Source organism: Achroia grisella, unplaced genomic scaffold (genome assembly GCF_030625045.1).
Source record: "Achroia grisella isolate CSIRO2021 unplaced genomic scaffold, CSIRO_AGI_Agris_v1 utg544, whole genome shotgun sequence".
NCBI lineage: Eukaryota > Metazoa > Arthropoda > Insecta > Lepidoptera > Pyralidae > Achroia > Achroia grisella.
This window is the reverse complement of record NW_026712929.1, coordinates 3,783,554-3,810,902: the sequence shown is the minus strand read 5'-3', so window position 1 is coordinate 3,810,902 and position 27,349 is coordinate 3,783,554. Positions and strand designations below refer to the sequence as shown.

At 29.2% G+C, this 27,349-nt stretch overlaps 1 protein-coding gene across 1 annotated transcript in view; it reads right to left on the bottom strand.

Moving 5' to 3' along the window:
- Nucleotides 1-205: 205 nt before the first annotated feature.
- LOC131847871 (insulin-like growth factor-binding protein 7) overlaps nt 206-27,349 on the bottom strand; it is a 38,110-nt gene continuing 10,966 nt past the window's right edge. The window contains exons 2-3 of the mRNA XM_059197560.1: nt 7,597-7,862; nt 206-2,190 (exon numbers count right to left, since the gene is read on the bottom strand). Coding sequence (XP_059053543.1) covers nt 2,082-2,190; nt 7,597-7,751 — 264 coding nt within the window. The 5' untranslated portion in view covers nt 7,752-7,862 and the 3' untranslated portion in view covers nt 206-2,081. The remainder of the gene's footprint in view (nt 2,191-7,596; nt 7,863-27,349) is intronic.

The window sequence follows — 27,349 nt, the reverse complement described above, 5'->3', positions numbered from 1 at the left end:
TGATAGCAAACATCAAATCACAGATCGAACGCAGGTTAATCTATGGGAATATTGTTGCTACATTATCTATTTAATTCTTTCTCTTTTTTAAGATCACTCTTGGTCTGTATCTTGTGGAATAATGGAATACGTCAGCCTAACTCAGCAGATTTATAGAAGTGCTTTTGTTTTTATTGTATAAACCATACACATAATATTATGAATTCGTTCATCTTAAACTACACTTGAAACATTTACACTGCATAATTATTAACAATACACACATAAAATATTATTGAACATGTTATTTCAATGAGTAAGTAAGTATTATATGCAAAATATTGTTTCTCAATGCTCTAAAATGTATGTTTTAAAAAAATTTTTTACCAAGACACTTATTACTGAAGACAACACAAAGTTATGTCTTATTAATAGGTACCTAATTACTTCTGACGCCTTTATGCTACTTTTTATATACAGTCATCAATATTTTCTTGTCCATTATTGTAAAAAGATGGTAACTTAACAATGATAAGTTATTAGTTATTAAAAGTATTAAAAGTATACCGGACGATACACAGATCTTTATTATGGATATAAATATTGTTTTATTAAGATACAGTTATTTACTTCTTAATATAAAATAAAAGTATACCTCTTTCTGTAATTTTTTTTTTTAAACGAATTAAACTCATTCCGATCGCAAAAAAAAATATAGAAATATGTAACGGAAGTACAAAACAAATGCAGCATTTTATTCTAGTAGACTACTTAAAACTACTTTTTAAATTAAACTACGAGATAAAAATGCTAATTAGATTATATTTACAGAACTAAGAAAAATTTATTTCTCTTTTCAACCTATACGTACAATATGATGATAGAAACAATATTTTATTTATTTATTTACAACGAATGAATTAAAACTGAATTAGTTATGATTAAGCAATACATTACATATAACGAGCTACATGTAACATGGAAGCACACAGAAATATAGATAGATACGTTGTTAATTACAATTGTTTATTTTTAACTATTCTGTTTAACCATACGATGTTTATGACAGTCTAAATCTCAACATATTAAATTCCATTCATATAATTAGTTTAAAACAATATATAATCATATTTAATTCATATTAAGTATATATTGTTTTAAATAAATATTAAAATTTTATTAATTTTATAATTGTAGACAATACTTAGGAAAAACCATAATTCGTTTTTATATAATATTAACATTTTGTCAGAACAAAATAAATTAATAAAATCATTGTATATTATAAAATTAGCTTAGACACATGCAGATAATAATTATAGACAACAAATATATAACGTGACAGTATAATAAATTGGAAATATAAATGTGTGGGTGTGGGATTTTTACAATTAATTTATTGTTCAAGAACAAAGTATCCGAACTTTGAACATTCTACTTTTTTTAGTGGTACACACGTCATAGATGGTATGGAGTGGTAATAGCTCCCTAAATGTTAAATTAAATTTCTGGCTTTGTTCTTCAATCATATTTAAATATAACTGTGGTCATTATGTTATTAAATTTTAGAAATGTCAAATACAAGGTTGAAATCGAAATAACTTTGATTGCCATAATAAATACAATTACTCCATTTCAACAGCTTAACTTTAATGTCAGTACATAAAATATTCCAACGTTACTTACTTGCAAAGCAGACTGTATCTACAAACAAATTTCTCGAGAACCTTTCATAGAGTTGAATAGCAACATAACGAGGGAACAGCAAACTGGAGATTTTATCGTTTCCTCCACAGGCGGAGTTGGGACATTAAAATGAAATTTGCGCTCGTTCCGAAAGAAATAATCTTTACAATGCATCGGCAGCCGTATAGTTACAATGTACACTTTTATCTGTCCATAATTCTTACCTCAAAAATGTGCCCCTTACTCGTCACTAATTTATTGTCACAGACATGCCTAGATGTCTCGTGAGGTTCCAAATATTCCAAAGTATTTATCCTCGCCAGGTCTGGTCCTCTCGTTTTCTACGTTGACTGGGGATATGTTTCTTTCTCTATTCAACACTATACACATATAATACAAGTCTTGTTTTAATTAGTTCACGTTATCGGCGTACACGAGCCTTCGTAACACTTGAGGCCTGGCTCACAAGTCCCTCTGAAACCACCGCAGTCTTCCCCTAGCGTCCTTGCGCAAACCTTGCAGCATCTGTAAAGAAAAGCACGCTATAGAGCAATAAAACTAAAGGTCACAGCCGGTGCGGTGGATATTATGCGGGTAATAGTTTATCGAACTGAACCTCGACTGCAACTATTTTTTATATATGTGTACACAATACAAATAACTAATGAGTTATCAAAATAAAGTTGTGAAAGCAATTTTCATTCATAGTGTACTTATAGTAGTGTAATGAAAACTGTCTTCAAAATTCAATTTACTATTGCAACAGGAAAACACGAACGAGAAACTGCCATTACACTACAGAAGCTGGTTGAAAATGAGACTATTTCGGGACTATAGTTTTAAAATCAATTCAACATAGTCATTAAAAATGAGAACTCCTCCTTTTTTGAAGTTGTTTAAAAAACGCACACACAACACACGCTGATATTAAGAGGTATTTTGATGGCGATTAGCTACAGAAACTAAAAGAAAGACCCCCTTTCTTATAGTTTCTGGTGTTAGTTAGTTAGGGAAGAAGGGAGGTTATTATAATAAATTACTTAGACGTTATGTTCTGATCAATATTCGTAATTAAATCTATGACTGAAATCAAATTAAACAAGAAGTCTCAACCTAAATAGAATGTAAATATCGACGGTACTTAGGAAGGATTATATTAAATTTACTAAACTCTAAACTTTATATGAACTTGTAGAGCTTAAGCTTGAATATAGTTTACTAACACAATTAACGGTGATCTCAGTTGAGTGGTCAGAGTCTAATCAAGTTGGTTATAATTTGATAGATTTAGGGCTCAACCTTTGACAAGGCTATTTCAAGATACGATTCACGGTATTGGTAATATAATTAATTTCTACGCTCGTACTTAGAATTAGTGGTTTACCACCCAACTTGGAACCCAAAGGTCGTCAGTTCAAATCTGTTGGACATCGGAAACATTTTATGTCAATATATATTTCTCACTGACTCTTTAGGTGGTGGAAAACTAATAAATAACCAAATTAATCCAAGTAATGTCGTAATGTGAGCATGTCAAGTGTGCTTTCTCCACGATGTCGATAATTGTTAACATCACTTATTACCCCATTTGTGATAATAAACGTCATGGTATATTAATATGATGTTAAATTTCATAAGTAATATTTAAAAATAACTTTCAAAATTATGAATTTAATTCTAATACCTAATCTTAGATTAATATATTTTGTGCAAAACAAAGTTTCTCGACTAGAGTTAGAACATTATTATCTTGCAATAAGTACCGTCTAGTCTAGAAACTTCAGTTATTGTATTCAATACAAAGAACCCAATTCCTACAGTGTTTAACCCAAAAACTTTGATCTATCGACTTATAACATCGGTCTATAGTTATTATCTAGTAACAATATATTAATTTAATTAAACATAATTTTATTAAGTTTAGTCATTGTGTTTAGAATATTTAAGAATTTATATCGGTTGTCAAGTAACCATAACATAAGCTTTGCTTACCGTGAGACTAAATGGCACTGTGTTAATTGTCCAGGGTCCTTCATTATTCAATTACATACAAAAATAAAAAAAACTAAGCATACTATTTATTAGGCTAGTTACGGGACTCTTGAATGAAAATTTATTGACAGTTGTATCAAATTAGTGAAATTTCTTTGATTTTGTTCACGATTAAATTTTACTATATAACTATTTTTTATTAATAATTTTAACAACGTATTATTTGTTTATGTTTTAGCGACTAAACTAAGCTTTAAGACGAAAGTTTTGTAATTGTATTAGTGGGCCCGTTTCCTTATTTTGAAGATCAGGAACGAAGTTCATCTAAGTGGATCAGTCCCTTCGTATAGCTCTGACTTGTTCAATCTTTTTTTCTTTGCAGTAATTCATTGATTTACAGTATTAGAAGTCTTATTTTCGACCACGTGGACTTTGCTAGTTTTTAATTAAATCTACATTAACAATAAATCCTCTCTTAGTTTAAACAATAACATACTCTCGGGTGACTCACAGGGCAGTAAAGCAGGCAGGTATTTATGACTGTACCTACCTGCTTTTCGCATTATTCAGGTTCACGTTGTTGAAATTGGTTCATCAAAAAAAGTATTTAAGTTTTATATAGAGTTCTGTTCCTGTATTTGATTTTGATACCTACTTTACGAATATCATCTTTCCTTTTGTTATATATATTACTATGTAATATTATGTTATCTGTGATATTACAAAAGAACCAAATGTTGTAAATAAGTACATTAAGGATAACATAGTCCGTCGTCCAAACATTTAATAAAATACAAAATATTCACATAAATTATTGCTTTGTCTTAATATTTATTTTCCTATATGTTTTTATTACTTTTTATGAATTGCATTGATTTCTGTTTATCTGTTACTAATCAGATATTAAGTACCAAGTAGTATATAATATATTGACGATGTAAAAAAACTCGGAACTAGATTCATTTTATATCATGTTAGATGATTATTAATTTCAATTATTAGTTAAAATTTGTATTACCCACTTAATTATTGCTTCATAAACAGCAGCGGGCAAAAAAAATGAAAAAGCTGATGTAAAGGAAAATACTACTCGTAATAAGGAAACGTCTCCTGGACAAAAGCCTTCGATAATTACCTTTTGTTACCAGAGATCTTTGTGAAATCTCTTGAGTAGTGTTCTCAAAATAACGGATTTAGTTACAGCCAACTTAACAGTATGCATGCAGAAAACTAAGTAAATTATTCCTTACTTGGATTCATTAATTATGTTTTATTTATAAGAATTGTATGTGTAAGTTTGAATACATTTAAGGTAAAAACTAGCTATTTACTGCAACTTAGCCGGGGCGTAACTTCTTATCACTCGTTCAAATGGGCAATTTAGAAAATCTCTTTTTAGTAATCATTATCGACATTAAAAAAAGCTTCCCTGATTACATACAATGTCTTTAAAACCTTAAAAATAGGTAGAGTTATACCGTTGTTCCATTGTCAAATGAAAATGATTGAATGGAATTTTAACTATTAATTGTAAATTAAATGATCAAATACTCAGTTCTAATAAAAATAGTTATACTGAAACAAACTATAAAGTAAAATATATAAATTTAGTCTATAGCGAAAACATTAACAACTAAGTTTTTGTTGAGTTGTCTATATAGACTAATTTCTTTTATTAACAGTTAGATTATTATTATTACCTTTTTCAGGTAGAAATACGTACTGAACTTATTAATAATGAAGATGGTAAATACTCATGAAATGAAAATGTTATTTACTTTTTTATGTAGACTTAGAAGAAGCAAGCACGTAGACGTTATTGATTTTCCACTAATTATCAACGTTCGAAATGTACGTTTACGTTTCTTTTAGCAAACAAATATTTTTTATTAAATACGGTGGCTCAGTGAACGGGCATTATAATAAAAAGTCTAAATATTATGCATAATCTTTAAACTTATATATAAATCTTTTCAATGCAAGTAACTAGATTTGTAAATAAAATATTTATACAAAATATATCATTGACTATACAAAATATATATTAGACTTTATACAGTCGCAAACTTTTCTAACGATATCTCCCAGGCATATATATATTTTTATTTTCTCCATTTGCATAATATAGTGATATAGTAATATTAGAGTAGGTAAGTAGATAAATAAATAATTTAGAAAATTTCTTTTTATTTTAATAAAACTAAGAAATTTCTTTGAAAATTTCAAGTGCTTTATTTTCTTGTAGTATACTTTAATTTTTAATAAACTAACTAGTTTTATATCTACACCATCTATAGTTAGTTAACGTAAGTTAAGAAGTAAGGAGGTATCACTCAGGTAAACAAAACAAAAAAAAACACGCAGACTAAATATGCCTTGCTTTATGTACTCACAAAATTAGGGTCTCTTGCTAATCCATTATTATATAATACGGGTACCCTTTGTAGTATAGCATCTAAGAAACAGTTTAATCTTAGCCCTTATGGAATACCTGAAGTGATTGAATCTCCGTAATGGATGCTTCGAACTGTAATACAATAGATACGCCAGTGTTCTTCTAGGTATGTTAGATTTCTTTCCCTGCGGGGTTTCTTAGACAAAGTCTATCCATCAATATTAAATCATAAGAGAACGAATGTAGGTAGTACATATACTACTAACCTTCTTTGAATTTATGTATACTATTAGGTATATATTATTTCAAGACAGCGAGTAATTTGTGTTATTTCTAGAACTTATTTCTACAATTCTATAAACATCAGATAAATATATATCTCATGTAATTTGTTCCCTGGGTGTTTGTATACTGAGTATTTTACGAGGCTAAAGTTTAAGTTATATGCTAATTTCTATGAAAATTCTAAAATAAATGAAAAAATCGATGTTTTAAAATCGCTTCTTTTATGAAGCGGTTTTTAAGCAATGATTTTTATTCTACAAAGAAAACCTGATGAAAAGAAAGTTGTAAGAAACTTATAGAAACATATAAGTTTTTTCAACTTCTAAGCTACTATAAAGCTTCTGCGCTACATTGGTAATTTTAGAAAATGAGGTGTAGTGAACTTCGACAGTGTTGTGTTTTGTTCAAAGAACCATCTATGTTGGTACTTTTGTGCATATTCTTGGAAAGTATATTTTATTACAAGTGTTATTTTATCTGTGGTTTATATCCATAGAGTAATAAAATATTTATATGGTAATTAACATGAGGATAAATGTCGCTATTTCTGTAATGAACGATTTTAATTCTACAAAGAAAACGTGACGAAAAGAAACTTATATGTTTTCATAACAGATAGTACTATACTAGTAAACTATTATAAAGGTTCAGTGCTACTTTGGTAATTTCTGGAAATGCTTGTTGTGAACCAGCGAACTGCTTTTAACAGTTGGTTACAGTTGCCTGTCTCCGTATGTTACGTAAAGTTAACGATATGTGAGAATTGTTTGACGTCCTTGGTAGTTTCACAGTTTAACACGCCGTCTTCCTTTTATATGTTAGTGGATTATTCGCGTACTACTTAAATAATAATTACAGAAGTACATTCTACATTATACTATAATTATTCCTTATGAATATAAAATTTATGAGTAAATATTTTTGTATTTTCTATATATATTTGGAATACATTTAACGAAAATATGAATAATTATCCAATTTAATTTTATTTAACATTAATAATAAATGTAATGAAAAATAAAACAAAATATTACAAGGGGTACAAAAGGCGGTCTTATCGCTAATGTAATCTCTTCCATACAACCTTAGAGAAAGAGAGTATGAATGAGTGGAGATAATTTGACAATCAAAAATATATATACACTTATGTAAATAAATCAAAATTAGGCATACGAATGTACACCGTAATAAGTTTAAAAGTAATTTATTACTAAGACGAAAAGTATTTAAATGGTCCAGAAAATTAAAAAAAAACTCACCTGCAAGGATCCCACACCACGATTCCAAGTCCTGGACAACCACTAGGCTCCAAAGCCTCGCACTCCCTCGGGTTGCAGACGCAGTCCCACCCCCGCACCGCCCCCGCAGCCACCACCACCGCCAACATGGCCAACCAACGGCTACTACTGGTCATAATGTCTCTCACATCACACTCGAATGCGACCCCACGCCTTTATATTGTCCATAGTAACGCATTCTCGCACATTTGTACCGGTTTACCGATGTTTAACAAAGTTTTCTCATTCTGAAACAATAAAAAATGATTGTTAGTATTGATTTTAAATGATAAAAGTTAATTTAAAAATAAACAATGAAACTGTTTATTCTTAATGTTATTATTATTAGCTGTCGAAGTTGTAGTGAACACAACACTTTAAATGCACACATTTCGCTCGGTATATATTTTTAATCCAACGGGAACCAACTAAGGTCCAAACCTACAACCCGATTCAATAATTTTTTAAGCATAAGGAGGGGTGTAATGTCTTTAATTATGTGACAATTTAATTTTTTCATTCGTCAATAGGAATAAGGTATACCTACCTCTGCTATGTATATCAAAATGTTGCCGTTACAATGTACCGATATTATCACCAATATTCCAAATGATATCAAATTAACAACTAACAAACTTTATCTACATCAAAGCGAATGCCGAGTAGAAGTTCAGCTAGAAATCAATTTAAGTAAATAACCGGGCTTCAATTTTCAACTAGCAAACTTCTGAAGACGTATATACGTATCTGTGTTAAACTTATAAATTAGTTAGCAAATTAAAATTAGTATCCAATTTTAGTATTTAAAATATTAAAATATGGAAATCTTGTCTTATGAATATTAAATCAATATTATTTCTACAATGAAACTCGCGGTCTCCAAATAAATAATGTTTAAAATATCTACCTAAACTAGTAAAATATACGTATATGTAATGATCATTATTTTTTATTATTAATAGTTAAAGTCCACTAATACTGAACGACTAAAATTCTTCCATTCAAAGCTACATTATCAAACTCACCTATTTGCACCTATGTGAACCGGCGTGGGTTAAATTTGTATATCTTATATTATTTTCACAAGTGATACAGATACTATTAGCATCGTTGTACATTGTCTTTAAAATTACAATTGTTACGTCGTTTGCTATAGACTTTTTTTCATTTATATAATGTCAATCAGTAGAAATAAATACTATTTATTGAAATTAATACATTTCTTTGAAGCCAACAACAGACCCCCTAATTTGTGGGCAAGATATATTCAGCATCCGCCTCCAGCGAAGTTCATTCTGTTGGTTGTTATTAGTGTGTTCAATAGAGAAGTTTCTAAACTTCGCCTCCCTCAAAATATGTTAGAAATGAGTTAAATTGGTTCTCTTTGTGTATCTATTAGCATTTGCAATTTCACTTGTTTCAAACAGTTCTATAGACATTATGGGAATATTATTCTAAGATTTAGTTAGAACAATTTGGAATTGTATCGACTTTTATATTAAAAATAATAATAACGATGCAGAATTATCAATTATTAGTCGGAACAAAAAACATGATATTAGTTTCATGGGCGATCATGGAGTGGTGAATAAGTAGTTGAGCATGAAGGCACTTTAGTTAGTCCATGGTGGCCAATTCAACAGAAATTAAACACGATGGTTTGCCAGGGGGAACCGAACCTAATTGAAAATGGTACATGGGATCACTAGTTCCCTTTGTTAATGATCCCTTCCCTACAAAGGGAAGTTTAAACGTGAAATATAATGAATTTTGCTTCGCAAATTTAGTGATAATTTTAGGACTATTGAAACATTTTGAATGCATATTTTATCTATGGTTACCATATGTGCAATAAAATGTTTTTTTTATAATACGGTGTGAACATATATCTACATAGATATCTATCTATATTCTCAATTCTCACTCGCATTTAATAAGCATCGATAATATAATGATTCAGTTTCTTGCATAATATAAAAAACAGAAATGTTGTTATTCATTGGAATTAGCATCTCAGCTACCAAGTTTTTATAAAATAATAAGGTATTGTGAAATAATATACAAGTATAATCTTCATTTTACTGAGTATAAATACAATTTTTTTTCAACCTTTCAAAACTGTTCATCAAGTCTTGATTTTTATTCGCCCATTGACCATTCATGGCAATCGTCTACGGTCATTATCGAACCGCACTTCTTTCAGAATTGAGCCATTTATCTAGGGCTGGGCGGCCGGTTTCCAATTTATACCTTGTTTTCACGTGAATTCATAGTCTAGGGAACCCCTATTTCGTAGATGGAAGGTTTATAATAGTTAGTATTTGATAAGCTACAAAATTTAATTTATTCTGTAGATTTAAACGTATTGATATTTTTAAAGGTATATAAGAAATGGTGAAGTTTTGAAGTGGAAAAAAAACATATTACAATATAAATAAGTAAAAGACAAGGATTTTTATGACAAGTAAAAAAATTGAATTTGATATTTAAGTCAAGTTCCTTTAGTTTTAGAAATATTGATTAGCCTATTAATTAAAATATATGTAGTTGTTATTAAAGAAAAAATGAACAGATTTATACAAAGTTATGCCATTATATGTTAATAGCAACAAAAATGCATTTTTCAAACTATTTTGAATACAAGTTCTATACATATGAGGAATAACTATACAAAACAAATAAATTTTAATATATATTTTTATCTAAGATCTATGAAATTTAAATTACAGCTCTACTTAAATATATTTCTAAATAGTGCAATAGCTTCTCTCTTTTGTATACATAATACAATGTACAACTAGAATATAATTCTTCCATATGTAAAATGGAAGTTAATTTCAATAAAATGTTAAACAGTTATATAAGTCGTTTTATTATTACATAGTATAAAACAAAGTCGCTGTCGCTGTCTGTCCCTCCATATGTATGCTTAAATGTTTAAAACTACGCAACGCATTTTTAAGCGCTTTTTTTAATTGATAGAGTGATTCAAGAGAAACTATTATACATATAATACATGTACACCCATGCGAAGCCGGGTCGAGCAGCTAGTAACTTAATAAAGCAGTGGAATATTGAATTGTAATATAGTACACCGACGTCCAATTCTTTGCGATTCACATGACAAATGCGGAACGAACTGTTCGTGCGATTTAATAGAATTTGCAAATTGGACAATATCGCAAAATTATTATTCAGTTTTGCTCAAAGTTTACACGAATGCAGAGTCCAATCAGTCTACATGATTTTAGGGAGCTACTTTTATGTATTTTTAGTGCGGTTGGGCATCGTCGAATGATATTTTCGAATCGTACCTACATTATATACAATTACAACATACATCTTTTTCTTAATGTTTATACAATTAGCAATTGCTACAATGTACACAAAGTAAAAATTATATCAATAACTATAGATTGCTCCAAATCTCTATCTCCACAAGTTATGAATGCGTAAACTTTAGCGGTCAGTAAAAACTATTCTTAGTTTTTTATATTGTATAGGAAATAAATACATATATTTCCAATTTTTATAATATAAATATTTACTTACGCACAAAGTGATAATGTTCTATAAATGTATTACTTTTATCGAGTATTAAAATTTTATCCAGAGTATTCGAAGATCATTTAAATATATTTATTTTGCGTTAAATAAAAATATAAAAAAAAATACAGTAACGTATATTAGAAACGCCTCTAATTGAAAGTGAATTGAAAATACATCTAAGTGATATAGGTAAGACCTATGTAGCTGGTTTAATTAGTACAAGCTGAGGATATAAAATGAATACAAAGTTATGGGGTCTTCTAAATTGCAGCTCGTAATTTGGCAAAATATATAATGCACGTTATGAAACTCAGATATGAATGTATATTTCAAAGAGCCAAACTTTAAATTAGACACAGCGAACTGAACCAAACTGAAATACGACGTGAATTATGATTGCAAATGCGCTGAATTATGTGCAACTTGGTGTGTTTCTGCAAGAGTAGATCAGTGAGGCAAGTAATATGGAAATTATAGTTTGGAATACAATATTCATAAGATATGTAAAACAGAAATAATCTTTATTCAAGTAAACTTAACATAAGAACTTACTTTTGAATTGTAATTTTTTTATTAGATCGTTCAATTGGAATATAAATTCAGTGCGTGAAAAATGAGCAAGAATCTTGTCTATTACGTCATTTACGTATATGTTGTTCAACTTTACATTATATCAATCATCGCTTGAAAGATACACAAAAAATACAGACAAGTTTTGAATCTCCACCTACTTTCTTAAATTACCTGTTTATGATAGTATATTGGAAATAAAACTGAATTAATTATTATTAGTAAAAGTTTTTCTTATTAATTTTAGTACACAGTAGCGTATGGAGTATAATATAAATATATCGTTTAATGTACAGCGTTATAGACAATTTATATAGATAGGAAATAAACAATGAAATAAAGCCGTTTATTGTGGTTGTAAACAAGCCAGATCGAGTAAACTGCCAAATATATTTGGGGTTGTATTTCAAGTTAGGAGCCCCGGTTTCCCTTACAGAATCGTATCGATCGCTAGCTACCTGTGATTACTAATTATACCTATTCACAGACTCAATAATGGTACACAAAAATAAAACATTTACCGATTTTATGGTGAAACATTTTTATCTACAATCTTAAACTTAAGGTAGTTAAAACATAAAGATATTGGCCCTAGTTACTTGCCGAGCTTCCATAAAAGGGGACTAATTATTTTAAAAGCTTGTATGCTCACGTGTTTTGTCCCTTTCTCTATTTACTTATAATGTCACAATCATTCAAACAAAGAAATAAAACAATGAATAAGAAAGAAATAAAAAATATGAGTATCATTTACGGAACAAATTATTATGAATATCAGAGTAGTAAAAGTTTATATTGATAAGTCATTTACTTTGAGAAACAAATACATACGTGCTTATTTTAGCGACTTTGTTTAATCGATTTGTTGAGACTTCAAAATATTATACAAAATTTGAAATGGTATACCGTGTATAATATTTAGATACAACAACATACAATGTAACGCCATCCCAGATCCGGTAAAGGTTTTATTTAACGCAACACTTGACAGGCCAACATTACGCAGGGTATATTTGAATCCACCGTGACAGCGACCCAGCCTACCGACGTGTCCCAGATTAATTTTAGATTTGATATTAGTGATTCCTTCTCTACAGAATCAGTCAGAGACGTAAATTGACACAAAGGTTTGTCTTGGGTATCGGCCAGATTTAAACTCATAATCTCTTGTGTAATTCAGGGTAGTCAGACTACTCTACTCTACTAGAATACGGCACTGTCTCTTTCTGTATATGATATTATTATAAATTATAAAATTCAATAGCGTATTACGATTCTAAGCAAGGGTCTCCTAAACATATACTACTGAGAAACATCTCCCTACGGAGAGATAGATTCATTTAGCTCTATCAATTGCTACACCCTTTAATTATTCCCTTTCTCATCTAGTTTAAGTACTCCACTTGGATAGTAAACTACATCCCCGTTACAGTAATATTCCCTTGATGATACTAATATGTCCTCAAACGTTTACTTTTTTACAAAGACTAAAGCATTAACATGGAACATTTTACCTATTTATTAATGTTTACTTTTTACTATTTCGATATTAGTATTATATCTCTTGAGAACGTTGTGGCGTAGTGATTTACTGCTATGAATTACGCAAGAAAGGTTAATTTTTATTTCTGATTGACTCTCCGAAGCGGTAGTCATGCTACTTGTTATGTTGGATTCGAATATACTGAGCGATATATGGATATGTGAAATGTTGTGTTCACCACATTATCGGTTGAAAATACCTCTCACTATCCCATTATACCTACTTGTGTATATAGTAGGTAGGTAGGTACCTATATCTGGAGATTTTCTATTTATATCATGTTTAATTATAAAAAAATATATATGCAAGTATCAGTTGTTCAGTACCTCTCATACAAGCTCTCCTTTGGAACTACATGGTTCAGTGTAAATTTAGTAAAAAATATATAAAATATCTTTTTAATTGTCTATTCATATATAAATTATTAAGTCATGTATTATAAAATTTAATTGAATCTTAGACGGTTATAATGAGATTAATCTTTCGAGTTAACGAGCCTCATCGCGAGCTAGATCAAAGAGTGTAAATCTGTGATTAGAATTGCGGATTAATATATTAATTCAATAATAATTTAGTTAATACCAAGGCAAGTTTAATCCTGTCAAGAAGTGACATACTCTAGTTATTTGCTTGCAATGGAGCCAGACTATTAACCGTGTAATGGATTTAGCAAATTGCTGATAGCGAACTTGCAAATAACAAATGGACCTCATTTGTTTACTTTGCAAGCCATTTGACTTTGTAAATTGACTATTTTAGTAAAATATAAAAAAAATCTTAATTATAATATATAATATATACATAAGTTTGATCCTTTAACTTACTTTATTAATCTAAAAAGAATTAAGATATTAAGATTATATTGTAACATCCATGCGGCAATCTTAATTTCAAAATACCATAATTCCATTTATGTTTTTTTACTTTCCGTTACTATAATATAGTAACGGATTAAATATTACGTATTACATAGTATAAAATAAAGTCGCTGTCGATATCTGTCCCTATGTATATTAAATCTTTAAAACTACGCAACGGATTTTAATTGATAGAGAGATTCAAGAGGAAGGTTTATATATAATACATATACACCCGTGCGAAGCCGGGAGAGTAGCTAGTTAAATTATAAAATAAAAAAACTTAAGACTTAAAATTCACAGTGCTGACAATATTATCTGATTGTACTAAGAATGAGTGCGTAACGGTTTCTATATTGATTATCGCATGCCTCTTTCTTGTTATTGTGTAATTAATTAATTATTTGAATAAAGATTATTTCTGTTTCTATTACATGTTTATATATTTTCATTGACGTTTAAAGAAGGTATCACATATACTGTAAATACATAGTTGGTTTATGTTATATTTTATTCATGACGTAGTTCTTATTATTCCAAGATAAAAATAACTAAGATTTACTCGTTTAGGTATGTCTGTCGTTTTATTACCTTATCAGGGCTAATAGGTTGAACGGATGTTAATAAAATTTTATACGAATATAAATAATAGTACGAAGAGTAACATAAGCTTTATTTTATCTCAAAAACTAATCTAAAAGGGATGAAGGTTTCGCAGACGAAGTCACGTATAACAGTTAGTGGTGTATAGGACACAGAATGTTTATTTTAGAACACGTATTAATTTAACTCCAATATAACTTCTTATGCTAGCCTGAATAATTTTCTAAACTTGTGAACGGAATTTCTCTTTAAATAGAGTAGAAACTGCTTTCCTTACATCCGAGGCGGTTCAGGTGATTTTAAGTAAACGTAGACTTAATTTAACTTGACAGTTCATAGAAATATTTGTTTGAGTTAACCCCGTTTGTGAAAAGTATTAAATTGCTTTTATGGTAGTAAAACATTCGAGGAAAATGAGGAAATTTATACTGAAAGTAATATTTTGATTCTTTACGGAGTTTTTATGCGTCAATGTCGTGGGTAATTGGATTGACAGCCATATAAAAGCGTAAATTTTTAACACCTTTTATGGTTCAGGACTTAGATAAATAGTCACTTAATATGAATAAGTATTAGATGTCAAATATATGAATCATTATTATATTAATTTTATGTATTGAGAGCGTCGTAACTTAACTGGGGTAGTACACTTAAGCCTCGACTCTTGGACTGCAAGATCAGTGGGCGAACCTGACCGAGTCTAAAAACTTTGATTGGCAATTTATAATTCTGACTGACTGGGTTGTTGCGAACATAATTTTCAAATGATTTAATTTTTCTTTCGCTTCATTTATTTAGAATTTTAATACCATTATAATGAGTATGTTAACTCCGTTATAACTTATAACTTAATTACATACTTTATATAATTAGATAATTTATATTACATTTAAATGTATAAATAATAGACAAATATTGCTGATTAAACTTTTATCCACAAATTTATAAGTTAGATCAGATAGTTTTGATTGAGGTTCCGATATTATATTAATTTCTTTTTAACCAGACTTTTCTATCGGTGTCATTCTTGACGCATTTAATTCTATCGCTGATAGTAGGTACGTCTTAACCACGTTGAATTCAGATACATCTAGCATAATGTAGGCACATCTTGTGACAACATCAATAGTTCCTCTGACTAGTCATCTGGGATAACATTTATGCTGGTATATAATAATGATTATTACTTTTACATGACTAAATATTGCTTAGCTTGATTGCTAACTAAAATGTTACTTAGCCTAATACAACTTGCTAACTGATGTCTCAAACTATGAACACGAACTCAGACATTTCAAAGTACAGTTTGCGTGATCCTCGTGGTTTCCTGAAGTAATGTTATTGTAAAAACTGAAGTAAGAATGCATTCATGTTGAATATTCACTGATGTGCTTCACACTTCTAACTAGAGCATAGTTTGAAAAGTAAGCTGCTTTGCAAACTTGAGACAGGTGTTCTATGCAGACGACTTTGTGCAAAGCCTCCACATCTTATAAAAGTTTGTTACGTTTATGTACAGTGGAAATAAAACATTATTCTCTCTTCTTTTTTATAACAATCAATAACTAACTATCAATAACTTCTTTGACTACTATTACCATAGTTGTATTTAATAAAAAATTAATGATAATATTTCACGTTTGTAATTATATTACATTTATACTAGTTAGTTATGTTACTTGTTATATTAAAATTAGCGGACCCGGTACACGTCGTTCTGTCTAGAAACACCGCTCCATCTTCAGGAACCCATTGAAATATACACAGAAAATTTTACACAAATCAGTCCAGTCATTTAAGCCATTTATTACAATATGATTGAAGAATACCCCTATTTAAATTTTATATGTATTACTTTTTATTACTGCAGTCAATTTAATTACTATTACAAATGACATTGTTATAATATATTTTTATAAAGAGAATCTTACGACCGAAATGTCCGGGATAACGTGCCAAGTGCTGTATATCAAATTTCATGACGTCATGAACCGTTAAATACTCAAAGGTAATAAACAAGCTCACGTCCACATGTATAATAATAGTAAGGATATGTATTCTACAATATACATAAACGATCAGACAACACAACGGCTAATCTCTGGTACTATTTGCTTGCTTACTATTAATTAGATTATACACTTCAAACAAGACTGTTACATTGTTTGTTTACCCAGCGGTCGCTATTATGTTTAACGACAGAACACGACACTAAGCTTTAAGAAGGAATTCTTAGATAATGGTGACAGTATTAGATCCTAGGATTTGAACGCTTTGATCCCTTTTGCTTGTTAAATTTTATGGCAAGTGTATTCTCACATTTCTGAATAATCTGCCCCATGAAAGGGTAGTTGTTTGTATGTGAATATTATACGGCTGATACGAGGTATAAAATTCTATGTGTTGGTGCGTTGATTCTTAGTGCTAACATTTACGTGGAGAATTTAGAGGGTTATTCACTGTTGATAGTGACTAAATTAGTGGCATTTATACTTACATATTTTTTTATTAAAAGTACGTTCAATAACATGTGATGAAGGTGAGAACGAACTCTTTGGATCACAAAATTTATCAATAAAATCAGTTCGAATTAGCTACAACATGTGAAATGACATGTAATTGAACAATGAACAATGTGATTTTAAAAAGAATCAGATACTTTTTGTACAAAATTAGAAATCCTGAGTCATATTGTTATTATTTGATTTTTTTTTACAATAAATGTAAGAAATACTATAAAAATGGATATTCTATGACAAAATAAATTAAACTGAATATTTTTCACCTACGCTGGTTAATATTACATATTAAACTATACGGTTAAAACTTAGTAAAACTACCAAACTCTATGGTTTATATTAAAGCTCTATATTGGAAAAATTGATTAGTTTTAAAGTAGTAATATCGCGTTATTGTTTGATGCTATCTATGCTGCTTGCATTATTATATTCTAGAGATCTTGTCTGTAATTAAAAAAAAATATTAAAAATAACTTATAATTTACAGAAAACGTAAAATAAGACAGTATAAACCAACATTTTGAAGGAAACTAAAATATTAGGTATTTCCTTGTCCATGAAGTATCCTAAAAAATAGAAAAAGTTACATAATATTATGATGTAAATGTGATATTTAATCAACAAAAAGTCATTTCAAGTTAGTCGCATTTCTAGTGATCACGATCTGACAGCTGTCCCCCGCAATATCCTCCATGAAAATTACTCCTGTCCCTTGCTATCTTTTCAGTGAATAAGCACTATGCTATCTGTATACCTTCACGATTGTTTTCAAAATTAGGTATTTAGAGACATTTTGCTAAGCATATTATATGATAGGAGGTGGTTTACCTCCTGTCATATAATATGCTCATCTTAATTTAGATTTCGGTTTGCTGTCGGTGTTTTAATCACTGGAGAGTCAGTCGAAAGTTCCTTCTAAAAATAATCCTAGTGAATTAGCCGCGATTGGCTAACTGCCTGAATTTTTCATTATCCTATCATCTTCCACTGTTGCACCAGCAGAATATACCACTTTAATGCAGGCGTATGCACCATTTCATATTGATGTATTAAGAAATACATATATTTAAAAATGGAGCATGTAATACAGAACACAGTTGTAAAATCGTCAGCCATCTTAAATTAATCAGATTATTTGGTATATATTTATGTACAATTTGTATATTATATATATATAATATATTTTATTACAATACTATCTTTTATTACACTTTCGCTAACTTATACTCTTATGTTTTGTATTACGTGCATTAAAGTTATATAAATAAACAATTTACAAAATTTAAGTATAATAATAATTATTTCTAATACGAATTGTAATTTAACCAAAATCACATTCCTGCAACAATATTCCCGTAATGTGCATATTCCGTGATAGAAACCGTCATGCCACAGGTTAATTAACAATCCAAACATTGTTATTACCCTAATACACTTAAACTTTAACCGTGCCCCATTTGGCTGAGTGCTAGCGTTATTTCAGTTTTCATGTTCTGAATACGTGAGTGCATTTCAAACGAACGCAAATATGTATTGCCCTATATAAATCAGATTTTTTGGAACAATCCTTTTAGGAAACGTTTTATGTGCAAAATGTAAATTCGTGCTAGTAAAAACGGGAAAATGGCGGCTTTGAAAATGAAGGATAAACAAATTGAATGAAAACATGTAATCTAAAATTACGACAATATATTGCATTATAGGTATATAGTAGGGGTGTTTTTCTTTATTTGGATATTTAACTTATAGAACGTAAGATATAGTGGGACCTGGTGATCCGAGATATAGGTTCCGCGGGAACCTAATAATTATTTTATTTTAACAATAATTTTACATGCCCAAATAGCTCCATTGGATTGTAAATTGTGTGCTTTATGGAGAGCACAAATAAATATTATTGTTAATATTAATAAGATAATATATTTTTATAGCATCTATAAAAATATATTATCTTATTATATATCATTTATTAATAGAAAGTAAAAATTTGTTATCACTTATAATGGATAAATTCAAAAGATATTTAAACTGAATAGTTTATACTTATGTTGTAAGTTTGAAAGTTTTGTATATCTATTAACTTTTCGCGGCCAAACGGAAATAAAGAATATTTCAATAAAGAATCTGGGAGACAGGTGTCCTACATTTATTACATCTATATCGTCATATAATATTACAATAATTACAAACACAAGGGACCTGGAGCGAGTCATATTGTTACATATTTTACATTAGATGTTACGGCATTACCACAAAAGCATATTAGTATGCCACAAAAATTTAAGAAAGCTTTATTATCCCTTTAATTTATTGCAGATGTATCAACGTCACGCATACATCAACGTCTCAACAACTCGCCGACGAGGATGAAATACAATGAAAATACAAAATTTGTATTCGCATGATGCGTAAATGCCGGGCTTATGTACAGAATGCTAAATCTACGATGTACACAGTACCACCAAGCAGGGTGTTTTGAGTCTTGTAGACATGATCCGTTTTCTCTACAAAAAACTTGCATTCACAACATACATATAGTAGTGGAGCGTAAATTATAATAAACAATAATAAAGCACACTTAATACTAAAATAGATTAAGTCAGAACTTCCAAAAAATTGGTAAATCAACTTTAACAGATTTATATTTAAAGTAGATTTTTTTAAATTTGAATCTTTTGGATTCATGCTGTTAATTATTAAGTAAGCGCTATAATTAATTAAGTGGCTTTATAGAAGACAAGTTTTATCTTAAATGGCTACATCAATTATTCATGACCATGGGAAATGAAATTAAGTACCGTCGGCTAGATTTAAAGTAGATAGATGTCCCATAGGATCGCCTTATAAGAAAACATTCTAAAAACTGCGTTTGTGATGAAGAACTTTAGAAATACATAAATTATCAATATCATCATATTCTACACCGTTATAACTTTACTTGATTCTAAAGTTAAGCATTCCAGAAATGCATTTTTGTATCTTGAAATAAGAAAGATAATGCAGACTGCCTTTCAAAAGAAATTGCATATTTCTCAAAAGTACGGCACTATTACATTCTGCATTGTCATATTCACGTAACCTATTATAGTAGGCAATATTTATAAAATTGAATATATGTACTTAAATAAAATAACGTCATATACTAATTTCTATTTGTTTCAAGTAGACAGTATGAAATCTCAAAGATATTTATTTATATTAACTTATCTATTTTAATTAAGATTTCTAAAGTTTATCGTATTTTAACTGTCACATCTACTGACAAACTATCTTAAAATATCTAACATTGCAATTTCATTGACTATAAAAAATATTAGGTTGCACGTTTAGAGAAAAATTGTAGGCCGCGAGACTATACGTAATATTGTATAACTCTACATATTTCATATTTTCACGAATTTTTTTGTGTTATTCTTGCTTTCACATATCACGTTAAAGGAATTCGATTTGCCGTGCGCTGTCAGGCGTACACATATGAGCTCTATGAATATTTTATGTGTTTCAAATGCGAACAATACTCTCAGATATAATTAACTAAATAGGTCATTGGATCACCAGTGAACTCACTATGATTACATTATTTACATGAACGAGGAATATAGTATAATAATATTATTAGACAGATAAATACACTTTTGCAAGAGTATTGGCTGATAAACGCGACTTCTACTGCGTCTTTTTTTAAATAAAAGTTCCTTGTGATATAATTTTCTTCGCGTTAGAAGTAGTTAAGATCTGTTTATCCGTTTAGTCGAGTAACGGTAACAATCAGAAAGAATAACTACACACTTTCAATTCATAATATTAATATGAATTTGTAATATTCACCATATAACTATAAATGATAAATAAATGATAATAATGTTTTTGTAGAAAATATCTAACTTAAAATTCAGACAATGTTATCTGATTGAACAGAGATTAAGTGCGTAGTGGTTTCTATGTTGATTGTCGCATGCCTAATCATTATTGTTAATTAAATGTAAGTAAATAAATATTTATTTAAAAGAGCAACACACAAGTTTCTTGCTTATTCTTCTTGTGATGAATCTGCATTCCGAATAAGCGGTAGAATCAAAAAACTTGACTATTCAAAAGTGCTTATATTAAGGTTTATTTGAATTAAGATTATTTAAATTGCTATCACAAATTCATACTAATATTATAAATTAAAAGTGTATTATTATTCTTTAACAACGTTATATATAAACAACAAAAAACAATAACCTTAGAACCCATAAAAGTTGTGAGTATAACAAGAATTTCCAAATAATTCTTTCAACAGGTAAATTGCTAAACTTGCTAAATGAATTTGGTTATGACGTTTGAATCATTACAATAATAATAGTTAGAAATCAAATTAATTATTATATGTCATATTATTTATCTTTAAGTATTACTTTTTTTTGGAAATTTCGAAATTATATTTATAAATTCATATAATCAAAGTCTATTCATAAAAGATTTATAATTGATATTATGATATATCATGAGAAAATTGGTAGAAGAGTATTTCTAATATAATACATATAGCATAGATTATTAAGATAGATATTTTATAAAATGACGTAAAATGTCAATTATATTATGTATAAAACGATTTATATATTATGATATATCTATATATATATATATTCATCTTCATGCCTTGTTTCAAGCTTGGACACAGGTTCCACGAACTTTTGACTTCCCTCTATGTCATAAATATTCTAATTGAATTCCTTTATAATTTGTTGGCGTAATATTTTCTTGTTATTTTTTTTTTAATTGTCATTATAGTACAAGGAAAATACGGTCTGTCATTACGACCTTGAATTTTACAAAAAGGTACCGAAATACGGTGTATTTTTTTAGTACACTTGAAGGTCATAATAACAAAACGTATACCGTTATTGTATTAATATTTAAAACAGTAGGATCGATTCGACGGCTTATTGAGGTTCGACTAGTGGTGCCTTCAGACTTTTTTATTCTTATATTTATTTAGGAGTTTTCATCATAATATGATAATGCCTTCCATCGTGTCTTATTACTAATCTTATCTTCTATTGCACAATGAAAATAAAAATTTTGCTGGCGATGATACAGCATTAGATAGTAGTCCGAAAAAAAAAAAACTGAAGTCATAATAACAAAACGATTCAGTTAAATTTTTTAAATTTAAAACATAGTTTTAACAGCGTACATTCCTTAATATGTGATGCAGATCTGGTACTTTAAAAAACTATTACTACTTATGGGGACTGTGGAGAATTACAATACACTGATCCACATTAGCGTCTCTGATCATAGCATCTTATTACGCCATGATAACTTCCTACTAACGAAAATACGTCAACTTAACTGCAATCTTAACGAAGTATGACAACGCTCGGCCTCGGTGATTTAGCGGTTTAGCACATGGCTTTACTTCCGATGATTGAGGGGCGATTCTTCACACGGTGCAAACATTTACATTCATGAGTATGATTCTTCGTATGGGTCTGGGTATTTTATGTGTATATTATGTATTTATTTCCAAAAAAATCTAAGTATTTACATATATCATTTGTCTAGTATCCTAGTAATATAACACAAACTCTGTTTGCTGTTGGACTAGATGGCACTATGTTAATTGTCCAGAGTTATTTATTTATTATTATTATTTAATGGAGTCAGAATAGGGATACAATATGCCTTAACTCTATTTGTTTGTAATTTATTTATTATATATTTCACAGCATTTTTAAATATATTTCCATAAACGTGATATGAACAAGGTGACAGAAATCAAGTCCAATAATTTTCTTTTGTTGAAGTAGCTACAGGGACAATATAATTCGTTGGTCGTTTGGCAGAATCAATGGTAATTTAGAGAAGGTATTTAAATATTAAATAAGCATCAGATTCTATGAATGTTTTATGTGAATTATGAATACCTAAATTAGAAATGGCGTTGGTTCCATTTCAATATTGCTGCATAAGATAACTTTAGGTAGAGTGTAGATATTAAAAGACGCAATATCTGATATTAAATTGGCTGTATTTTTTGGTATACAGTTACTTTAATTTCGATTATTGTTTTATAGTAATACAATTACTATGTTTTTCTATTCTACTAGGTGTCCTCAATAGGTCATTAAAATAATCTGTATAAAGGACATCAAAATCAAAATATCTTCATTCATGTACTCTTGTGATATGTCAAATTTACCGTCAATTCGGAGTGCTTTCGAGCTGAGATGAACTGGAAAGAAACTCAGCTCATATTCTTGTAAAATTTTGTTTACAGTATTGCAGATTCATTTAATTCATCCAGTTATATTCCATGGGTAAAAATATAAATTTAAAATATCTTACCACACTGTCAATTCGCTATTGATAATTTTCTTACAAAATAGAACCCATATTTATGTGAAAAAGGTACTCTCTATTACTTCTTGGGGTAGTAAGGAAGTATAGCAAACTTTCTCATGCATCGGTTATTACAAAATAAACAAGAAGAAACTCATAATGTGTAAATAAGCGTAGAGCGTGCTAAAAATCTAACGTAAATATTTGGTACGTTAAATACTCGTAAAGGTCAGTACAAAGAGCCGGTTAATAATAAATCAACCGAGTTAATCGTATGGGAGAGCGTAAAGCATAATGTAACTGGATGCGCTTCGCTACAGGGGCGTTGTTTAGTTATAATGGATAAGAATTGAGCATTAAAATAAATTATTACTGTAGAGCAATATAATAATAATCTTAATAGTTTTACCATTATTATAGTACAATAATCTATATAACCAACAATCCACATATTGATGGAAAAACATAACAATGCGTCACCTCTCATTTTCAGCCTCCAGACTCGGTTCATGACAAATAGACGGAGAATTCAAAATAAACTCCATACCTAATCAGTTTTGTAAGAATATGTTACTATCTTGATATTATTGTAGTGAAAGCAGCGTTCAATTGCCTTTATTAAATAAAGTAAATGCTTTAATTGTACATCACACCTGCGAACGCCTTTATTTCTTAAAATTAGTTGATATTAGGCATTAATTCTTCCTGACTGAGACTATATTTTGAATTCACACATTCGAAAATATTATCAATAAAGATTATTTCTATTCAAATCTATAAGTTTGTAAGATCAAAACCTATACGTGGTATAGGACAAGTAAGACATTTTCGCTAAAATTTGTCATTAGTACTCAGTAGATTTTATGCTGATCAATTTATATTTTTTGACACTTGAAATGTGTATATTATAAAATTCAGCGCATATTTTTTCATTATCTGCCTATATATTAATGCTGCTTGTTGTTTTAATTAATTTGTTTTTATATTAACTGGAGGGAAACTTTGTAAAATCGTCTGCATCTGTCTTACTAGTACTTCTGCCTTTGAACAGTCGAGTTTCAAAAAGAGCTTACGCCAACGAAATTAATTGGTACGGTATTACCTTAATCCCTGGAAAAATAGTAACGCATTATTGTTATCACAACGCATTTTCTAATGTTTTGTATATATTGATATAAATTCTAGTTCAAAATTATTAAATGTGAAAATTCTGTTTGTTACTATTTCAAGAAGGGATCATAATAAAATTTGATATGGAGATGGAATATTAAAGTTAAAGTAAATATCATCATCTTCTTTTGCTAACTTATTACATAATAAATAAATTTCTCTACTTATTTTAATGTATTTTCCATTAGTATCCAAAATTATATGTAGTAGATAAAAGTGAATAGAGACACAGCTATTTTATAGGTCAGTGCATGGGTTTGTTGTTTCATAGCTTATCTATCTAAACTTATTGGGGGCACGGATTGCGAGAGTGCATCGAATAGTGGAAAACGAACATGTGAACATAGTAGGTATGTGAAAGGCGTTCCGGCGTAAATCCTCTCACAAAAAGTCATACCCGTACGCGACGAACGGAAAACGCAAACTAAAACGTAAGCTATAAGCCACTTTACCCACTTCATCACAATGATTCATTTCGTATAACCCGACCGATGAAACTGTACTAGTCTGTTAATATCTCGTTCTCCACATGAGAGCTCTATTTATGTTGGTTATATAAGTACGATAAATCACCAATGTGGTCATTATAATCCGCCTGGATGGTATTTTCCCTTCGTTGTTGCTACCTTCTAGTAGTAAGTATAAGTGGATAGAAAACTGATGACGTCGCTAGTTATTACCGCAGGTAATCCATCAATTCGTTCCGACGTCATGCGATGGATTAACGGCATTGACCTTTCATTTAAAAAGATATAATATGTTTTTAATAAGTAACTTTATAAACAATATTATCAAGTGACTAAGATTTATTATATATGTATATGTACATATTATTGATCATTATCTGCCATTTATTAAACCGACGTAAATTATATTCAAACTTAGTTTTAAAATTCTAAATTCTGTCAATAAATCTTGAAACATTTTATTATTATGTAGATTATGTTTATAATTAATTCCAGATAAATTCGGTACTGGTTTGGGATGGCTAGACAGGCATAAAATTATCATTTCATCAGAGTTAAAACCACAGAACTTAATTGGTGAAAACCATCGCTGAAACCCCATAATTTGTGGTTAAGTTCATTTTTAGACAACTTAAAAATGAAGGTTTTCAGTTCTAAAAATATTTTATAAAAGTATATATTATGCGATATCTCTATTAATGTATCCTGATTTCTTTTAATTTTTACATTTTGTAAAACAAAAGTTAATTTGTAATAAAATATAAATTATTATTAACTTTACCTCTCAATAGTTATTATCTTAGGGGATTCACCCCTAAGATAAAGTGCTTTCAGGGTTACAGTAACAGGAATGCAAAACTTGTCTTTCTAAACAGTTATCACAATTAGTTTACTTTTTTTCTGTTACTCGTTCAGACACATGACAATCTTCTCTTTTTTATGTCGTATGAAAACACCATTTATTATATCGTAATAGTCATTACGATCCTTTTTCAATGTTTTTGTCTTGTCATATTGTGTAATTAATCATTTGTTATACATATTTTGTACGAAGCGAGCCATGCTCTCTGAGCATAGGGAAGGACCCGTAATTATTATCAGCCCTGTTTAAACGGTATGAGTTTTTTAATGAAATTAAATTTTAGATATAAGTATTTCATATATAAATCGAAGACGTCATCATCACCAATTCCTCTATTTTGAATATATTATTGTTATAACAGAATAGTAAAAGGTAAAACCTTTGTCGATATTGATTATATTTACTACAAAGAATGTAGTGATCCGCCCCAGGTTTGTACGGATATTTTTATTATACAAAGGCATATAGAATTATAAAATTTAACTTTTTTGAAAAGCAACCTTTTGTTAGAAGAAGGCAATCACGAAATAGCACATGCTAAAATGTGTGTACTTGAGAAAAAAAAGCCCTGTGTAAATTTCTTTTTAATGCTATCATAAAGATTTTATTATAATAATTGTGATAAAACCAATTAAAATTGCGGAATTAACATAACGTTTTATTCATTTTCGACGAATACATACGACGTCAATGGTATTATTTTTTTGTTTGATCCACCCCTCTTGTACTACATTTGTAATATTTATGGCGCCTAATTTATTAATTGGCTTTGATTGTTAACAAAATTAATTCAAAATATAAAACGAATTCAGTAGCTTTGATGTCTGTGGACAAAAATCTACTCAAAGGTCATAACTAATACATATGTGTACTTATTTAACTTTATGTCGCTAAAAATACACGCATCGAATATTTGTAAGATTGTTTACTTTTTAGATGTTTTTTATTCAAAATTTGCTTGCGATATAAATTATAAAATTAAGAAAAGAACTAGTAATGCGCGAGAGTCATTTACTCACCGTTGGTGACGAATAAAATAGGTTTAATCTTTTTACTGCGGATTTTTATAAGTAAACATGACAACATAAGGTAACATAACACTATACATTTATAAGTAAAAATTATAATAATTATTACGATTTCAGTTTTGAGAAAATCCTGTTACTACTCTAAACAACAGTTACACTACTGTACTTTACTCTACAATCTAAAGAACAATGTTTTCATTTAAATTCGAGCAATAATCCATACCGTAACTTAAA